The 18706-nt window shown below is 50.5% G+C and overlaps 1 protein-coding gene across 3 annotated transcripts in view; it reads right to left on the reverse strand.

Moving 5' to 3' along the window:
• Nucleotides 1-18706, reverse strand: part of RNF220 (ring finger protein 220) — a 213466-nt gene that overhangs the window by 69867 nt on the left and 124893 nt on the right. For all 3 annotated transcript variants that reach the window (XM_063407233.1, XM_063407234.1, XM_063407235.1), the window contains one exon: nucleotides 12740-12869. In XM_063407233.1, the coding sequence (XP_063263303.1) occupies nucleotides 12740-12869 (130 nt within the window). The remainder of the gene's footprint in view (nucleotides 1-12739; nucleotides 12870-18706) is intronic.

Here is an 18706-nt window from a genome sequence, read left to right on the forward strand (position 1 = left end):
AGGCACACTGGGGAAGAAGCAGCTCTGCTGGAGGCTGGAGTGATTTGTTAATTCAGCTTGTTCCCCATTTAGCAGGGAAGGAGGTCCCTACCCGGTGCTCCTCCTCGCCTGCCCTCGCCAGCGGGAGATGCTATAGATTTAATAACACCTTCCCCCCTCCAGACAGGTTAAACTTGAAACAATTACATATCAAAGCCGACATGGCGGGGAGGCCTGCACTGTAATTTTTTGGTTATTAAAGTAATCTCTCTCATGTAAATTCTCCTGCTAACATGCTGCAAACAGCATTAGGAAATAAATTATTTCCCCATGATTCGATTTGTCAATGCAAAGCACCTGCAGCAGGCAAAAGGCTCTTGAAATATGTTGCCAAGCCCAGTGCCTGTGCTTGTAAGCACACGCTGGTGGGGCGGCTGGCTCCCAGCTCCCCATAGCCCCGGGGAGATGATGGATGGGTGGGTGGGTGGAGGGGGGAGGGTGGTGGGGGGAGGCGGGGGCTGGGGAAAGGGGGGGAATGGAATTGTGTTTAATAACAAAATTTGTATGCAAGCCTGCATCCCAGGCTAAGGATGAGTGATCGGCAGCCAGAAAGTATTAAAAAGCCTCGCTAAACAGATGCTGACAATAGAACAAGACATATCAAATCAGATCTACTTCAGAAACATTAATATACACACGCACACACGCTCGCCCGCGCGCGCGCACCCGGCTCCGCACACCCGCGCTCCTTTCTTCTCAATCACAGCAATATGGGAGACATCAATAAATTTTTATGAGACTTTTAGAAGATCAACACGGTACTAGATGTGACAAAAAAGCAATGTGCCTGTCATGTTCGCTTTGTCGGGGACACTTTAGCCCCAGATGCCGAGCTGCAGTGCCAGCAGGGAAAAATTGAATTTGGCTGGCTTTAATCTGCCTTGATTTGGCAGATGGCTGGGTGTTATGAAATGAGCAGGGATGGAGGAAGGTGTTTCCTCCTGGGGCTACGGCCCCCCTTCTCTCCCAGTGCCACTGCCTTTTGCCCCCTGCCCTGAAATGGTGGAAACACACATTTATCCATTGCCATCAGGTCGCTCCAAATGCCACAGCTCTGCTCCCAGCTATGGTTCCTGGGGACCACGGATGGATGGGCTGGGGCATCACCTCTCACTTATCCCCACTTCCTTGAGGGAATGTGCTGCAGGATGCTCACCATAGGCACAGGATGCCCCTTATGTCCTGTTCCCCAGCTCTGCTCCTTACCCTCAGGAGGTGTCATGGAGTAGAATTAGTTCCTGCTGCCCACTGAGACACAGCCCTGGCACCATCTCAAGCCTGTGCAAGAACAAGCACGATGGGAAAGATTTCCATCCCCTCTCCACCTCTAGTGTTAGCCTGAATTTCTCAATCACATGAAGTGTGAAACAACTTTTTTTTTCCTTTATAATCCAAATGCCTTGTAAAAAAACCAACCCGTTTCCTCCCTTTTCTTGTTAAAGGTGTTTAAAATTATTTGTTTTCAAGGGAAAGAGGAAGAATATAATTAATTCCTCCTAGAAATTGTGTTAGGGCCAGGAAACTGAAGTTTTCAGAATGAGAGTCTCTCTGGTCAGCCAAAAGATCAAGCCTCTGCTGTTGGGACCGATAAGGAAGGGGACTGGTTTAGATAACTTGGCTGACTTTATTTTATTCTTCATCTGGAGGATTATTAATACTCACCCCATTTCTTGCAATGTAGCTCTACACTGTTGCTAATAAGAGTTTGCAATTTGGTTTTTGTTTTTAATATCCAGAGATAGGTTAGGAATAGGCATAAACCCAGGTCATCCAAGCACCCAGACCCTGCAATTTAAGGATGCTTTTCCCCATCCCACTAAAGAGACCCCTGAATTACAACGGCTGCAGCCCCCCAGCATCTCTTAAGAATGCTGGCAGTGGGCTCAGGATCGAAAGGCTGTCAGCAAAGAGAAACCTTCCCCTCCATAAACACCGCAGACAAATTAAAAATGGTAAAAGGGAAATCAAGACCTTTAAAGTTCAAACACTTTTCGGTGCCTTTTAAAGTTTTTTTGCTCTAGGCCCTTGCAGACAGCACAATCTTTGGAGACCTTGGGATTCTCTTTAATCACCCAGCCAGGCTGCAGTGGTCTGAAATGATTACACATTTACATAGTAATAACCCCAACACTCCCCACATTATTTCATGGCTAGCATATTTCCACTCAGCGAGTGATCCATGTGTTTTAAATTATAACCTGTACATAGGAAATTAGTTACTAAGTACGATATTCACGGGCTCATCTGACACTTCTAATTAAGGTGATTTACACAGAATTATCTTACGAAATAAAAAAATGGTGTTTTGCTAGCTAATAAAATATAATTACTACCCGCTTTTCTAAGTTACAGTTAGTTTTAATCTATTTGGGGAATTGTTTATCCAGTTCATTACAGCAAAACAACTTCTTTACCTTTTAGGCAACGCCCCCCAAAGTACCAAAGAAGAGCAAAGAACACCCTGGGAAGAGCCAGCGATTTTGGCAGTCTCCTTCTCTCTCTCCTGAAGACTTTGCACTTCAAGTGATACAAGGCTGCTTCCTCACTGGCTCCCTTTCTTGGAGCTGAGACACCAGTTCTGTCAGTGCATTCATTCATCCTCATGTGTTTGGATGCCTCCATGGGGACAAAATAAGGCCCTGCACTGGTGTTGCCAGAGGGCTCTGCCCAGTGCAAATGCATCATCTGTTATGGGGAGCAGCACAGCCAGATCCCCACATGTTCCAGCACACACTGCTCCTTTAGATTAGGGACCATCAGCTCTAAGACGAGCCTTTCCCCTCAGCAAGGTTCTTCACAATGAAAGCAGGACTCAGGCTACACCAGAGACATGCAGTCCTTTAATGCTAGGAACACATTTGGTTAGGAGCATCCTCAGGTGCAATTGGGAATCCCCTGGCATGTCCCTGAGTGAGCTTCAAGGGGCTCTTCAGGCCCAATTCTTCTGTCATGATTTCCCAAAGGGCAGCTCAGCAAGCCAAGTATGTGCCCTCCTTATCCACAGTCTTGGGGTTTCCTCTACCCTTGCCATGGCTGCTATTAGACACAATGGCCTTCAAGCCTATTCACTTTGTTATGGTCCTGCCTTTTGGGGTGTGCTTGCCATGGAAAATAAAAGGGCAATACGCAAGGAGTGGTCTCTTATCACCCCCATGAATGGAAGCTGCTGCTTCTTCTCCCAGGGAAAAATCAGGTTAAGCAGGGTTAAAATCAGCTGAAGGTTAAGTTCCCTGAGCCTGGGTAGCTGCAGTTGTTTCTGCTTATTCCTGAAGGACACTGAACCAGTAAGGAGGAGGTAAGAGAGCTGCTGCCATGCAGCTGGAGTCTTCCAGCTCTGCTGCTCTTCCACAGAATCCCTTTTCAGCAGCCCCCTGTTTGATTGGTATCAGCCTATGCACCTCCCACGTGAGATCTGACAAAACTAAAAGATTCCTAAAGGCTGCAGCCAATGGATGTATTTCATAAAAAAACCCCAAACAACTGGAAACCATTTATTTTTAGGTGTAGGACTCATAGCTTGAACATAGAGCCTTGGGATGGAGCCCCAGCAGCAGAGAATGCCTCTGGCAGAGCGTGTGGATGGCAACGCCAGCTGTAATGGAGCAGTCACTGGGTAGAGAGGGAATTGGATTTTTGTGAATGCCAGTTTAAATAAGTGGAAGTGTCACTTGATGCTTAAATAAAGAAATGGGAGTTTGATTTTACACCTAGCTGCAGGTGACAGCCCTCAGCATGGCCAGGTGAGATCTGCGCCATCACAGGAAGCACACTGGGGTTTTTAACCTGCTGTGACTCCCCTGGTGGCACCTGCATCTTATGATAGGAAAAAGGGCTGAGTGATGGTAAAGAATTGCCAAAGAGGCTGCAGTCAGGGTTAGAAATGTTCTACACCTACAGTGCCAGATGTGCTTCTCATATGCTCCCCCAGTCAGTATTTGTGAGACCTCAGTGACCAACACAGTCAGTTGTGACAAATGTGACCCACAGGGCAGTCACCCACCTCGCCCAAAGAGATGAAATGCAGCAGAATCATAAAACACTGTGGCATGACCTGACCACACTGAAATTCTCTATTTGCTTGGTCCCATTCACATCCCCAACTCTTTCTGCTCTGCTGGGTTTTCCTTTATCAACCCCTGGTACCCCATGTCCCTTCTCTGAGTGGATAACAGATTTCTGGGTGAGGATGTGGTGGTCTAGGTGTGTAGGGCCAAACAGGAGACTGTGGCTGGGGGGTAGTTTCATTTCTCCCTCACTATTTGAAAAGGAGGTGGCTGGAAAAATAAAAAGGAAAATCAGAGGGAAAGGTCATACATTAGATTGATTTGGGGGGCTCTTTGCTACCACGGCTATAATGACTGTTTAATTATTCCCAGCTCATGTGGCAGTTCAGAAGAGGCTCTGCAGAAGACATGAATTGCTCCAGGGCAAATAACTGGCCGGAGATTTATTTCTCACCCTTGGGTTTCCACACACCCCTTCCCAGGCCTCCTACTGCCCTGAGAGTCAGCAGCAGAGGAAGGCTTTGCCCTCCAGAGTTCCAAACCTCAGCCTTCAAATCCAAACCCTGGAGTCAGGGAATGGACTGCAGGTACCACAGGTCTGAAGGCAATTTAAGGAGTGTTCACAGCCCTTTTAGGGCACTGCATGAGCAAGGGAAAACATGACCCACACATTTTTTCACTTGCTATGCTACCCTGGAAGTTCTGACCCACGAGAAGTGCTTCTCACCTACAGATTATGGACAGCAGCCTCTACCTTTCCTGGGCTCTGCCATGGAGGAGAGGAACGGGGCATCTCTAAGCAGGGCAGGCAGCTGCCTGGCTTGTGCCCTCTCTGTAGGAAAAGCTGTGGGTGAAGGGTCCAGGCTGCTGTCATTGCCACCCTCTAAATGCACAGGAGGAAGCTGGAGGGTCTCTCTTCCCTTTCTGTCCATGATTAATCTGCCAAAGTGAGGGGCAGGGACACAAATCAGAGGAGGAATGAAAGAGGATAAATCCATGGTATCAGCAGCACCACATTGGCTAGATAATAAACAGACTCCTCTACTCATAAATTTCTCTCCATTCCCACATGTTTTCCCACCATCAACACTGGCAGACCTGGAGCTGGACTGCTCCTGGCCTTTCTGATGTCCTGGCTGGGGGGAAGAGCTGTGGCTTTGCCAGGGAACCTGGGACCCTCCACCTGGTCTGGCATCCTGTACTCCCTGCACAGACTGGGGTGGGCACCAGGATGGCACAATGGAGCCCCATCCAAGCTCACTGGAGTTTAGAGGATGCATGGGACACCTGAGGTGACTGTGGCGAGGTCCTCCATACCAGCACGTGGAGTGGGTGGGAGAAGCACTGGAGACACAAAGCATGCTTCAGTTTACTTGGCAGTTTCCCTCTCTGTCTCAGTGCCCCAGGGTGCCTTGTTCTCACTGCCCCAACACCTCACTGTGTCCTCCCTCCTCATTTTGGTAGCAGCCAGCTCACCCACTTCTCCACACCCCACAAAGGGATGTGACCCTGTTAGCTGCCTTGTGGTGGCAAGTGGTCCTGGCCCTGCTCAGGGATCACTAAGAAGCTGACACTTCCAGGCAAGTTTAATTTAAATCTGACAGGAGTCAAACCGCTGGAGAAAGCTTCAGGTGATACCACCCAGCTGGAGACGCATCTGTGCTTGAAACTGGACACCCCTGACTCCAGAGCTGGGGTTCTGTGCTGAACACCTCTGCCGTGGGTGGCATGGGATGCCCCACTGCTGCTGTGGGCCAGGACTCTCTCCACGAGGGAATCAGGGCAGAGCAGGATACAGAAACCTGTTCTATGTCCCTAGAGCAGCTCCCAAAGACCAGTCTTTTCCTGCAGCCTGGTTTTGCTGGTGAACATTGGCTACAGGACAATCATGGGGGACTCGCACCCAGGAGAAGCACTGAGGAGCTATCACAGGCAATTATCTGCTTGACTAATCACCTCGGGGGATACCAGAGCCCTTTAGGAAAGTTCTGGGGAGCACTGGGAGGCCACAGCCAGGGAGAGGGTGCTGCAGGAGAGGTGCCCAGTTCCACCTGCAAAGCCCAAGCCCAAGCACTTAATAGTACCTGTCCCCAGCATCTCCCTGGCCTGGATTTATGCCTTGAGGGGTCACCTGGGCGAGACTCTAATAACACGACTTTATTAGCTTTCTTGTTCCTTCTTTAAGATACAGTAGCAAGGGGGGAGGAGGGCAGCAGCACCTCGGGAAAGAACGGGGGTCGTAGGGATAGGAAGCAGCTGTCCTCGCAGTTCCCCTTCTCGGTGACAAGGGGGAGAGGGAGAAAAATGATGCTCCCTCGAAATTTATCATGCACCCAATTACAATGTTAATTGGCAAGTCCCAGAAATCAATTAATTCGCAAATTTTTTTCAATTAAAAATTAAGATAAATCATAAAACGTTATTAAGCAAAGGCCAAACTCCATGAACTTTTTTTTTTGTAGGCATCTGGGTTTTTTTTTTTTTTTAATTTAAATAAAAAAAAGAGCTGTGTTGCCAAAGCCCGATGCCCTTGAGTGCCTTTGCTGAAGCGCAGGGGGCTGTCATCAGCAGGACTGGGCTGAAGACAGATAAAAAAATATCGACCAGTTGGACACACTGCTTCTGCTTTATTGATCAGGCGGGAATTTAACTTGCTGTGCATATCCACCGTGTCAGCAAGGGCCACGGGCGAAATTAAAAGTACTTGGCTTGGAGATGTCGCCTTGATACTGGGGGGTGGGGAGAGATGGAGGGAGGGTGAAGAAGAGGGGGAGAAAGGGAAGAAAAGAAAAGAAAAGAAGAAGGTGGAAAAAGAAAAGGGGAAAAGAAGGAAGAACGAGACAGGGATAAGTTGAGGACCGGGAGGTTGCAATGCCTGCTTGCAATCTCACTTGTTGGTCAGGGCTCCTCCCTCTCTCTGGAGAGCCTGCAGGTATCTACTGCATGCAAGGAAGGGAATCATGTATTCCAACAGAGCATTGGAAAAAACCCTTCTCACTCAAACCCATTTCTAACCTCTCTCATTGAGAGGCTGGGGGGTCTGCAGCATTTGCTGCACAAGAAGTCTGGGGAAGTACCTGGTCATCAAGTTAAAGTCCGCAGGCATAAATCAAGGAGACCTGAGGCGAGAGCCATGACCCTGATGTGACACATGACAACAGAGCTAATTCGGGTTTTACACACTCTATTTATCCTGCTGGGCCTGGCAGCACGGCCACTCGCCCTTCCCACAGCAGCTGCCCACGCTGGCCCTGGGAAGGTCTCCTCCAAAGGTCCTTTGGGACAGCACAGCGCTTGGCACATCCCACAGAAATGAAGAGAACTCTTCCCTGGGGCAGTGCAAGGAGCAGCTGTATTGAAACAGAGGGGTTCCCTGAGCAGGAGAGGAGTGTGAGCCACATCTCATAACCTGCTCTGGGTCCTTATCGTGACCAGGAGAAACAGACCAAGCCCCTGGCATTTGGGCACAAAGGGACCACAGGGATGATGTGCTTGCCAACTTGTCCACTAGCAGGAGTTTCCAGCACAGATTCTGAGGGGCTAGCATGGGATAACTTTAATCAGAAAGACCACAAAACATTGGAAAGGCAACCTGTGAAAGGTGTGAAAAGCAGGATCCACCTCCATAGGTCTGGAGACATCTCTCAAGAACAGGAAACTTGCCTCGTGACCAGTTTAATTCCCAAGGTCCCACAGCCTATATTCCCAGTTTCCTCCTTATTTCTTATCCCACTGGGCCCAGAGCTGCATCTGTCCCCTGAGAAGAGCAACTGCTGTGCCTCTCTGCATAAAGAAACCTGGAGCTGAAGCTCCTCACAGCAGGGTGAGGATGCTCTGTGCAGTGCCAGACACTGAGGAAGCACTTTCTGCTTCTACCCTGGCTGCAAAAGAAGAGAGGATTAAGAACAGTGAGAGGATAAAAAACATTTGTGCAAACAGTGGAGAGAAAGCTTCAGATGGAACCCAAAGGAAGATTTAAGCCTGGGCAGAGGTGTACTGAATGCTGCTACAGGAGCTAGAGCACGATAGTCCTGTGGTTGGCTCTTTTCTTCTGACATGAATTTAGCTGGCTCCAAAAGTCAAGCTAAATGCCCCATCTGGGCACTTCACCCGCTTTGACACAGGCCTCCCCACTGCATCTTACTCTGCCCTCCTTTGCCTGACACTATTTGGTTTTTTTGTGACAGCATCTTTGAGGTCACAGAAAACAGCTTGCAGCACTTTCCATTTGCACCAAGGTGAGAGACCCTGGTGCCCTCTGTGCTCCAGAAAATGCTTTGTAATCACAGAAGCAGACGAGAAATTATTCCTGGATACACAGAAAGGTCAGTAGGGGAAATCAGTAGCTCCTGAGATGCTGGGTGTGCAGGGATGTGTCTCCACACCCCCAGCAGAGGAGCAAGGAGCAATGAGAGCTGCTAGCCTGGGCTGGGAGCAGCAAACAGGTGGGCACAGGCTTTGTAACACAAACATGCTCTGAATACTTACTGATTACAAAGGAAAAAAGAAAGAAAAGTGAATGAGCAGAGAGTTTGCACAGCCATGGGGCACTTTGAGAACATCATCACCCTTAGTGCTCCGCCCTCTGGACCACCCCCTAGCTATGTTGATATACCTCATCCATTTTGGGGAGGTGAAATCCCAGCTCTGGAGCATAGGTTTGCTGCTGGTAATGCAGGGGAGAATGTGGCAGCTGTCACACGGTGGAATAAAAAACACCCCCTGCCAAATATATATTTTTTTAAGGAGCATTGCATATTCAATAACAGATTTTTATGCTATTAAAACTGCTGCATCCAAAGGCACATTCCCAACCTTCAAACTGCTGAACTCAGCAACTGTAATATTTGTAATGTGACTTCCTAAGGTTTTTTAAATGACCAATAAATGTCTCTTCCCCAAACTCTAGAAAGAATCATTATGGAGCATCAGCTGAGGCTGACTCTACAGTTCTTACCTCCTCCTTTACTTCTGTCCTCAAATTTATCTTTCCTCCCACCCTGAACTCAAACCAGAGCCCCAAACCTGCCCTTCTCCACCCAGCCTCCCCTCCATCAGCAGCGCTCTCCGGTCACTGCCTGGGGAGGGCAGTGGTAGCTGCCCTCTGCTACCTCTGCTCACAGTATTTACCTGCACGGTGGCACACGCAGCAATGCCCACAGGGATGTATGTCTGTGTCCTAAGGGACACCCCTGGGTGCTGCTCTAGAATGCTGCGCCCACCGGCACTCCCTAGGTAGTTCTAGGCTGGGGAAATGCAGCTGCAGCCAGAGCACCAGCTGAAGCTCGGGGCTGGGGCCACTGACAGCTCCAGAGAGTCTCACATTTCAGTGTGCTTTATTGGGAGCCTTTAACACGGATCAGGTGTAAAACAAGTGAATATATATTGAGTGAGGATAGGACACTCACATCCAGATCAGCTTCATGCACACAAACCAGGAATATTCATGTATTCTGCGTTGACCAGCCTGGCTGGGCACAGGGAGGCACAGGGCATAGACATATACAACGGGTTGCTGTTATTATTTCCTATTTTTACCTGGGGTGGCACTTAGCTGCTCAGATGGGCACCTTTTGCTCTCTGACTGTGCAGGCAGGGCAAGGAGAGCATCCCTTCTGCCCTGCATCATGGGGCCACCCCTTACCCACCTCCCACTCTCTGCTGCTTTGAGCCTGTGCTCTGCAAAGGCGAGCTCCCAGGTAATTTCTCTTTGGAGAAGGAATACCAACAGTCTTGCCTGGCAAGAGTTAAACCCCATAAAACCAAGGCTTGTAGTTTTGTTTTCTTTCAATTTATACCCTTCACTTAAAGGGGGGGCAGGTGGGGAGGAAAAGAGGGGGAGAAAAAAGAAAGCCAGGTGACATATTCTAAGAGGGAGCACCGAAAATGTGTTAAGCACTTCAAAATCTCATATATTCAATCGGCCTCTGGCAAGACATCTGCCTAATGTTAGCGCTTAAATATCCTTTTCCATTTTACATGCATTCAAGTCTCATTTGAGCGAAATGAAACGGTATTATTAAAGGGAGATTTTGCACAAATGGCCTGAATTTGACATGTCAAGTTCAATGAGGCTGTTACATATGTAACACCAAAAAGGGCTCGGAGGCTGCCGGCTCTTGAAACAGCGCCAGTGGCTCAGAAATGAAATTTGCATTCAGAGAGCCCTGCTTCACTGTGTGGAGCTGTGCACAAGGCTCGGTGGGACCCACACAGGGTGGACGAGCTGTGGGGTGAGCACAAGCAGGTCTCTCCCTATGCTTTGGGAGACTGGACACACCAAGAAGGCAGCCCAGCTAGAAACCCAGGTACCTCATTCCCACTCAAGACTGCTTTTCCAAGGGAAAGCTGGACCCTGCACCAGGGTGGGATCCTCCTGAGTGATGTTCATCACTGGTCCAACAGCTGGTTTTTGTCCCTAGTACATGCACAGGACTCCCCAGGCATGGGTGGGTGCTGCTCTGTTGCCAGCATGGCTCCTCCTGCCTTGCTGCACGATGCTCAAGCTGGGTTGACCTTGAAGTGTCCCTGTCCTGAGGCCAGGATGGTCACATCAGTACTGCCCATGGGGGAAGAGCGCTGTCCCTGTCTCTGGGGGATAGGAAACCTCATTCCCACCATCTGAGAAAGGGGTTCATTGGAGTGGGTGAGTTGCTTGCGGTGATCTGGGACCATGTATCTCAGCCCCGAGAAGCTCCTGTGATCACCTGGAGAAATCCCTTTTCCAGAGAGTTGATCCAGTGCCCACCAAGCCTCCAGTGCTGCAGGCTTGGTGGGCAGGAGAGGATCTGCCTTCCTAACCCCGAGCACAGGAAATCTATGATTTTGTTGCAAATCATTAAGGTTTATTAAAACTTAACACCACAAGCCACGATTGGCTGCATCCTCTTTAAATTAGAAAAAAAACCAACCTTGGAAAGCAGCCCCCTGTTTGCTTCTCCCCATCAGACTGATAAGTAACAGCTGCTCGGCCATTTCGGTAACAAGTCGGTATTGGCAGGGAGCGGCCAGGGCTGCCGGTGCCCGTCACGTTTATAGGCCTACATTTTATTTTTATGTTTATTGGGTTATTTGAGATCATTATTAGTTTCTCTCTTCTCTTGTTGATGTGTTCTTGCTCCTGGCTTCTCTAGGCAGGAAAGGTGGGGGAATGGGAAATGGAGCAACGCACTACAGCGAGCTGCCTGCTGGGGCTGGGCAGTGCACGGGACTTCAGCCCCCACACACCCCTGCTAATCCTGCCCTCTGCTCCTGCCCTTCCTGCCTGCTGCTGCTCCCTGCATCGGTTCCTTCTGGGACTGGGAGATCCCATCCCTATGTGGAGCTGCTGTGTTACAGATTAGCCTCCATCCTGAATCCATTGCCTAGATTGAACGTTATCTATCACACTACGGAGGGAGTCGTTATTTAATAATTAATAAAGACCTCTGATTCTTCCTCGCTGCCTGCGTGGCCGAGTCGAGCAGGCCAGGGAAGCGAGGGCAAGCCAGGGAGAGCTGTCTCCTCTCTAACTGCTGCTGTTATTTAAAGGAATAATGCCATTCTTTTTCATTTGTCAGCTGGCCCACAATGGCCCTTGTCATGCTTTATGATTTAGGGTTTCCTTTCCTTTCCCATTAAACGCCACCTTCCCATCACCACTTCGCACCAGCCAGCCTCTGCTCCTGGCTTGCTGTTTCAGTTTCTGATATTGGCCCAACTTCTTTGATGGGCTCCTCCGAGCACTAATTGCTTCTGTTCATTTAAACCTGTTCACTAATTTGCAGTGGCCCTTTATTAAGTTGGATGCAGCCCAAATTACACCATAAATTACGCTTGCAAGGGGACTGGGTGTTGCAGGGGATAAATGGGCTGCCTGTTCCCTGCTTCCCCCCTTCCCTATCTTCCTGTGCAACACACGGGGGATGTGGGTCTCAGCCTGAGGGTGTGGGTGCCGAATTTGGGATGTTTCAACCCAGATTCATTCTGGAGATCTCTCTTTCTCTAACTAAAGCTCCCTCCTTCTCCCATTATCTGCAATGGCTGTCGTTGAATCCAAGAAGATCTGAGCCAAGCAGGGATGGATCCTGCATCCTCCACACTGTACCCAGCCACATGCACCCCTCGCCCTGATACACACACACACAGACACAGACACAGATGCTGTCCCTCCTCTCCTACCACCTGGTGAGGTAACTTTGCTTCTAGTAGGCAGTTTGATTCCTTTCCTCACCTTTTAATGACCAGAGAATTCATTAATAATTGAAATAAACACGCTCTTTCCCAAGGCTGCTGACTTTTATTAAGGCAGGGGCAGGGATCTGCCAACCCTTGGCTGCAGCCATTTCCTAAATAACTGCTAGCAGTTAAAAGGCAATTATTTTTTTTTTAATAGGTGACTTTTTTGCACTGGAGGTAGCAAAAGGGAGCTGAAGGCAGCTGAGGAGCAGTGTGCACCAATGCTGCAGGGTTGCTCCACCATGGGACGTCAGCCACATGAGAACTGTTCACTGAACACACGTCCCCAGGGAAAGGGATGTCTGTGACCTCCGGGAAGAATTTCTGCCTGACTTTACATTGCAGTGAACTCCAGGGAAATGTTTCTGCCCCACTGGCTAGCACTAGAGCTCCCACATCTTGTAGCTGGGTACCACCATCTTCTCTGTCACCCCAGCCAGGTCATGAGGGATGCTGATGGACCCCAGGGAGCTGCTTACCTGATGTTCAGCTGTGTGAGCTTCTCCAGCTCCTGCTCCATGTGCTCCTGCAACTCCCCAGGGCGAAGAAGGACCTGGCAGATGGGGCAGATCGGAGCCTGGCTGTCAAACAAAGTTGCTTTCTTTTTGCCTGTGAGAAGGAAAAGAAGGGAAAAAGCTTTAGCTCAGATCAGCTGCCATAAGCATCATCTGTGCTCTGCTTTGGTTCCTGTCCTAGCATAGGACTGAAATCCAGGGATTTTCTCATGGTATACCCCTAATTCTCTCCCCATCCTACAGTCCCTGGGGCAGGGATTAGCTCTCTTCTGCAGTGGCACAGCAACTGACATGACAGCATCCCAAGCCTGGTTCCTTCCACTCTTACAAGGAGAGCAGCCACATTCTGGAAGTGACCCTGTGCAAACTCAGCTTCCCATTTGAGGTTTAGGTGATATGACTTGGAGTAGATGGATGGCACAACGCTGCTCACTGTTCCTGTTAACTCATTATAAAGAGCCATCTTCATCCTCCTTGGCATTCCTGAAGTTGGGTGGGTCAGGGTGATCCTGCCTATGAAGGGCAGAGCAAATCTCCATGGGCACACAATGTTGGGAGGCAGAGGAGAACACATGGCATGAGGCTGTGGATGTGCTAGGGAGCAGGTCTAGGTGCTCACCCAGGATTGCTCACCCTTTTGCAGGGCTGGGGCCCATTGTCCTCCCTGCACCACCAGCAGCTCCAGACCCCACAGCTGCTGGAATTTTGCGCTCCTGGGGCTGTATCACCCCTGGGTGAGATTTGGGGCTGCCTGTGTATCCTAATCCCTAGCTGGGTTGAGTCTCTGGGGCAAATCAGCAAGTGACGCATTTCCTCAGACCCTCCTTATTCTCACTCCTGTATTCTGCTTCCCTGCCCAGCCACATATCCCTGGTTCACTCCCTGCTCTGAAGCCAATTTCTTCCAGCTCAGAAACTTTATTGCCCCCTCTGTAAGGAATATACAGCGTCTATTTAACATAAAATAAAACTCTAAAGCAAACAATGAAGTTCCCATAAAAGAGGGAAGCCTGCGGGTCCCCAGGCCCCCTCTCCCAGCTGTACTAGCAGCTCTGCTCATGAGAGGGCGTGCGGAGCCTGGCTCAGATGGCTCTGGCAGGGAGAAACGTGCTTTACAGCTGCCTGTTGTCATCCAGCATGAACCCTCCTGCTGGATTATTTATTTATGTATTAGACATGGATCAAATTGGTTAAATCTGAGTGAGAGGCAGTAATGCACAATAAAGCAGCCGGTGCTGGATACGAGGAGCTGCGTGCAACGTGGCCTTCCAATCAAGAGGCAAAAGGTGCCATTTTATGGTTCCTAATGATGGGGGAGCCCAGTTAAATGAGTCCCCATTAAAGGAACAGACCATCTCAAAGGTTAAGACATTGGTGTGAACAGCTTTACTCAGTTCCTGCTTCTCCCTGTATAACTGCCTGGCACAAGCATTTAACAAGAGAAAGGGTCTGAGATAAGTTTGAGAGTCACCTTGGCTTATCTTTGCCCACCAGCAGGACAAAGCGCACGTGCCTGGTGGAAGCAGAGCTATCACTGGGATATTACTTGCCATTTCCTTCAGCACCTCTATTGGAGAAACTGAGGCGTAAGGGGCAAGTTGGGGCAGGCCAGTGCTATGGTGCATTCCCTACCTTCCCAGCTTCCCTTTCCACTGGGAACTCTCCCATTTGCAGAGCCAGGAGGAAAACCCCACTGGTCTCTCCTCTGGACTTGTGCCACTCCCAGAGGCTCCCAGGCAGATCCCAGGTGCCTGGCTCCTCATTCCCTTCTGCCAGGGAGGACACACTGTTTTTGGCAGCATGTAGCCCATGCAACTTGGAACATCTTCCTCTCTCCTCCTTCCCTCATGTTTAAATAATGCCCAGAATCCAACCCAAACCCAAACACCCAGCTCCTGCTGACCCTTGCGGGAAAGGTCTGCATTTCAGTAATTCCACCTTCCTCTTGGAGCTTTTCCACTTTTGTCTAGTGAGGGCCCAAAATAGCCCAGGAGCGTCCCCGACCACCTGCTATTTATAACCCCAACTTCACAGCAAAACAATGGAGCTGTCTGAGTCTCCTTCCCAAAATAAACAGGCAGGCTTTGAGCGGACGGGAAATCCTGCTGGATCCCCGCTGTGGGGTGTACAGATGGATGGGTAAACAGGCTGCCCTCCACCCTCCTGTGCTGAATCCCCACTCCTGGCCCAGGCCACTGCTGTGGGGCCCACGAGCCCCCATCACCATCCACAGATTTGGCTGCTGGGGCTGGGATGCTCTCAGCAGCACCAAAGGGTGGAACAGAGGTTGAGCGTCCCCGTGTCTCTGCTCTGTGGGGAGCCCAGAGATGTTCCTTTGCTGGAGGAAGTCATGGACTGTCCCAGACCACAGAAATGAGATTGGCAGCCTTGGATCGGGATGCATAGTCAGGGTCCCCTGCTGGGGAGCAGCTGGTACACCAGACTGGTGGGATATTAACCTCCTGCACACCCAAGCCCTCATGCCCTGCTTGTTCTCTGGTACTCTTCCACGGGGTGCATGTTCCTAAGCAGAGGCAACTTTGGATTTCAATGGCTGGGACAACCAGGAGGGATCTGAGGCCATGGGAAGAAGCCTTGCTGTCTTCCATGGCTGCTCCCAACCCCAGCCCAAGCCAGCAGGAGAAATGAGCAGCAGTGGCCTTACCCATCAGCTACACCAATGATATGGTGATGAATTTGTGCCAAGGAAGGACGTGACAGCTGTCACTCTGCATCCCCATGACAGCCAGGGAAGATCCCCTTGCTCCGCTGAGTGCGGGAGGCTGGTGCTTGCACTGAAACAAGGGATTCCAGAGGGGCAGGAGAACAGGAACCTGGACACACAGCCAAGTCCCTGATGTACAGATTGCAAAGCAGGAGACAGAAGGAGCCCGGGCTCCTGGCCCAGGGGGCTGACAACTATGCTTTCACAGGAGCAGGGCTAACTGCAACTGACAGGCAGAAAGGAGGGATCTTCTCCCATGCCAGGAGGACACCTACGCAAGCCTCCCCAGGTCTGTGGAACCCTCTGCATGCCTGCAGTGCTACAGAGGCTCCTCCTGGAATGCATCTCCCCAAATCAGCAGCATCCACCTCTGCAGCATGCCCAGAGCCTGGCACACACCCACGCTGTGGTGTCTTGCTCCAGGCAGTGGTACCCATCTCCATGATGTAGGATGCTGGGTTGAGAGGACAGGGAGAGGATGGGCATGGCAAGTCCTCAGGCTTTGTTTGTGAATGCCAGGGTGGAGAGAGATGCATACATCTTACCTCTCCTCCCCAGAATAGGGATATCCTGATATCCAGGAGCAAACAAAGGATGCTGCATCATGTGTGTGGCTGGACCTGCTGGAGTGTAAGTGCTTACCCCTCAGGACAGAGTAAAGGTCACTGATTTGCCCAGGGCAAAACAAAGGGCCCGTATCCCTGAGCGGGAGGGACCTATGCCTGCTCCCTGCTTGTCCTTCCCTGCCCTGTGCCAAACCCGCTCCTGGGAGACACTGAATGGCTCTTTTCAGGCTTTTGTTTTTTGGCAGCTGTGTTTTTGTTTTCTTTGCCCCTCTCTCTCCCCTTCACTCTCTGGTTACTCGGTAGGCTCAGCTCCAGTGTTTACCCTCCGTGGCTCTGCCGTGCTTCCCTTGCTGCCGACCCCCCGCCCGCCAGTGCCAGAGAGATGAAAAGGCAGAGCCCGGTGCTCCCGCGGCTTGCACGGTCTCCTGGGCTCCGCGGAAATGTTTAACTCCAAGTGTTGAAACCGAATATTTCCTGCTCTGAAAGCAGAGTGCTCAATACGCAGATGCACCCCTGTGTGGAGGAATTTGTCCATAGGCTCTTTCAGAGGGCATCTGCAAATGGATCCCAGCCCAGGTAGGGACTGGACCAAACCCTCCTGATCCCACTGGGGATAGAGGGCTGGATCCTTCATTCAGTTACACTGATCGAGTTCCAAGATAATTCCTTTGGGAAAGGTCTGATTCATTGCAAAGCAGCTGGTAATGGGACCTGGTCTCCAGGCTGGGAGCTGGGCTCAGGTTCTGGGGACACAAGCATGATATTGAACAGACATGGAGCCATGAACTCCTCCCTGCTCCTGCCCTGCACCTGTACCCTGACAGCACTGCAGGGTGGGAGTGTGTGTCGTGGAAGGCAGAGCTTTCCCTCACAAGCAGAATGTGAACTACTGATTTGGAGAGCATTTAAGTAAAAAAAACAAGGAACCCAGCCCACCAACAGTGCTGACAGCACAGGGTGTATACAGCCCCTCACCACTACGCAGCACAGAGTAAACAGTGCTCCCAGGTCACTCAAGGAGCAAAGTTTACAAGGCATGAGGGCTCATTGCACAGGAGCTCAGCAAAATGCCAAATGAATGAAATAAATAGCCTATAACTCCACTGCTTATCTGCACTGATGCACAGTCAGGTGCCTCCCCAGGAACTGCTGCCACCTGTGCCTCCCCATGCCATCCTTCCTTGTGACCAGCTGAAGCTTGCTCCCATGAGGACCAGCTCTCCAGTCCCAACTCCTGATTTCTCCTACCTTCAACTCTTTTCCACTTCTCTGAGTACCAACAGCCCCCCCTCTTTGAGATGCCTCCCTCCATCTCACCCTCCTATTTCTGCTCTCTCCCTCTTAAGCAGTCCATCATTTAAACTGAATCAAAGCCAGTTGATCTGAAACTCTTCTGAACAGAAATGACCCCATGCTGGGGCCTCGTGGCCCTGTGCCCTGCTTTGGGGGCCGTGCTGAAACCAGGTGGGTGGTAATGGACGTGCTGACACAGGCTCCTTGACAGCACCGCCACTGCCAGCGCCTGCAAGAATCCCTCCCGGCTGCTCTGCAACTCGGTTTCCGCGGCGATTATTTTCCATTCGATGATGGGCTTGCTGTTATTTGTGTACTGATAGCAGGTATCTTGTGTGACAAGCCTCCTTTCCTTCCAGCTCAAAAAACAATAATTCAAAGAAAGCCCCATGTTAGCTTGGAAATAGCAAAACACTCACTCTTCTCCTGGCAAGCCCGTGCCGCAACTGATGAGGCTCACAGAGCCCTGGTATTAAGTGGCAGCCGAGGCGGGGAGATGACAACGGTGGCTCAAGGCAGAGATGGTTCATGTGTCAGTGCAGAGCACCCCAGAATAACAGTAGAGGCAAAAAATATTTGGTAATAAAGTGAAGGAGCAGGAATAATGTTGCTCATTGCTCTCCCATTTCCCTGTTGTTTACTGGCATGGTCCCAGTGCTGTCCCCATGGAGTGGCATCCTGCCTGCTGGGCACTGCCTTGGCTCCTGCTGATTGGTACCAAAAGGTGTTTGGGGTACAAACCCCTAAAACCTGCGCTTGAGGTCAGGGCACCTCCCATTCCTTCCATCAGGGCCTTCCCATCCTTCAGGCTCCTGCCTGGCTGGGGGATGCAGACCTCAGCTTGCTGCCCAGGACTGGGTGCCCTGGATCTGGCCCCTGCTGCAGCTGCTCTGCACACGGCAGTGGAGACCCAGGTGCCAGAGACAGTGACAGGCAGTGAGGTGACTCCAGGTTTGTGTGCTGTGGCTGGGTTTAGTGTCTGGCTATGACTGCATCCACAGCACGACTTAACTCTGCAAACACCCCACAGAGCAGCCAGCATATCCAGACCACTGAGGAATCACCCTGTATTGAGCAGACCTCCCTTACAGCATGTGCCTTTTGGAGGTCTGTGCAGGCAGAAAGGTGATAGAGGTCTGAAAAAATAGCTATTCAGGTAAGAAAATATTTTTGAGGAATCACTCCTGCATCACAGCGCAAAGAAGCTGCAGAGCACCAGCAGAAGCTGGACTTTTATTGTGCTTGGCACAGCACAGGGCCAGTCCTGCCTTGAATCCAGCAAAGAGAGGCACAGGGATGAGTGACAGCTGGTTTTACACACCTGGGTGTATAAAACACATAGAGACAC

Source organism: Prinia subflava, chromosome 10 (assembly GCF_021018805.1).
Source record: "Prinia subflava isolate CZ2003 ecotype Zambia chromosome 10, Cam_Psub_1.2, whole genome shotgun sequence".
NCBI classification, from domain to species: Eukaryota; Metazoa; Chordata; class Aves; order Passeriformes; family Cisticolidae; genus Prinia; species Prinia subflava.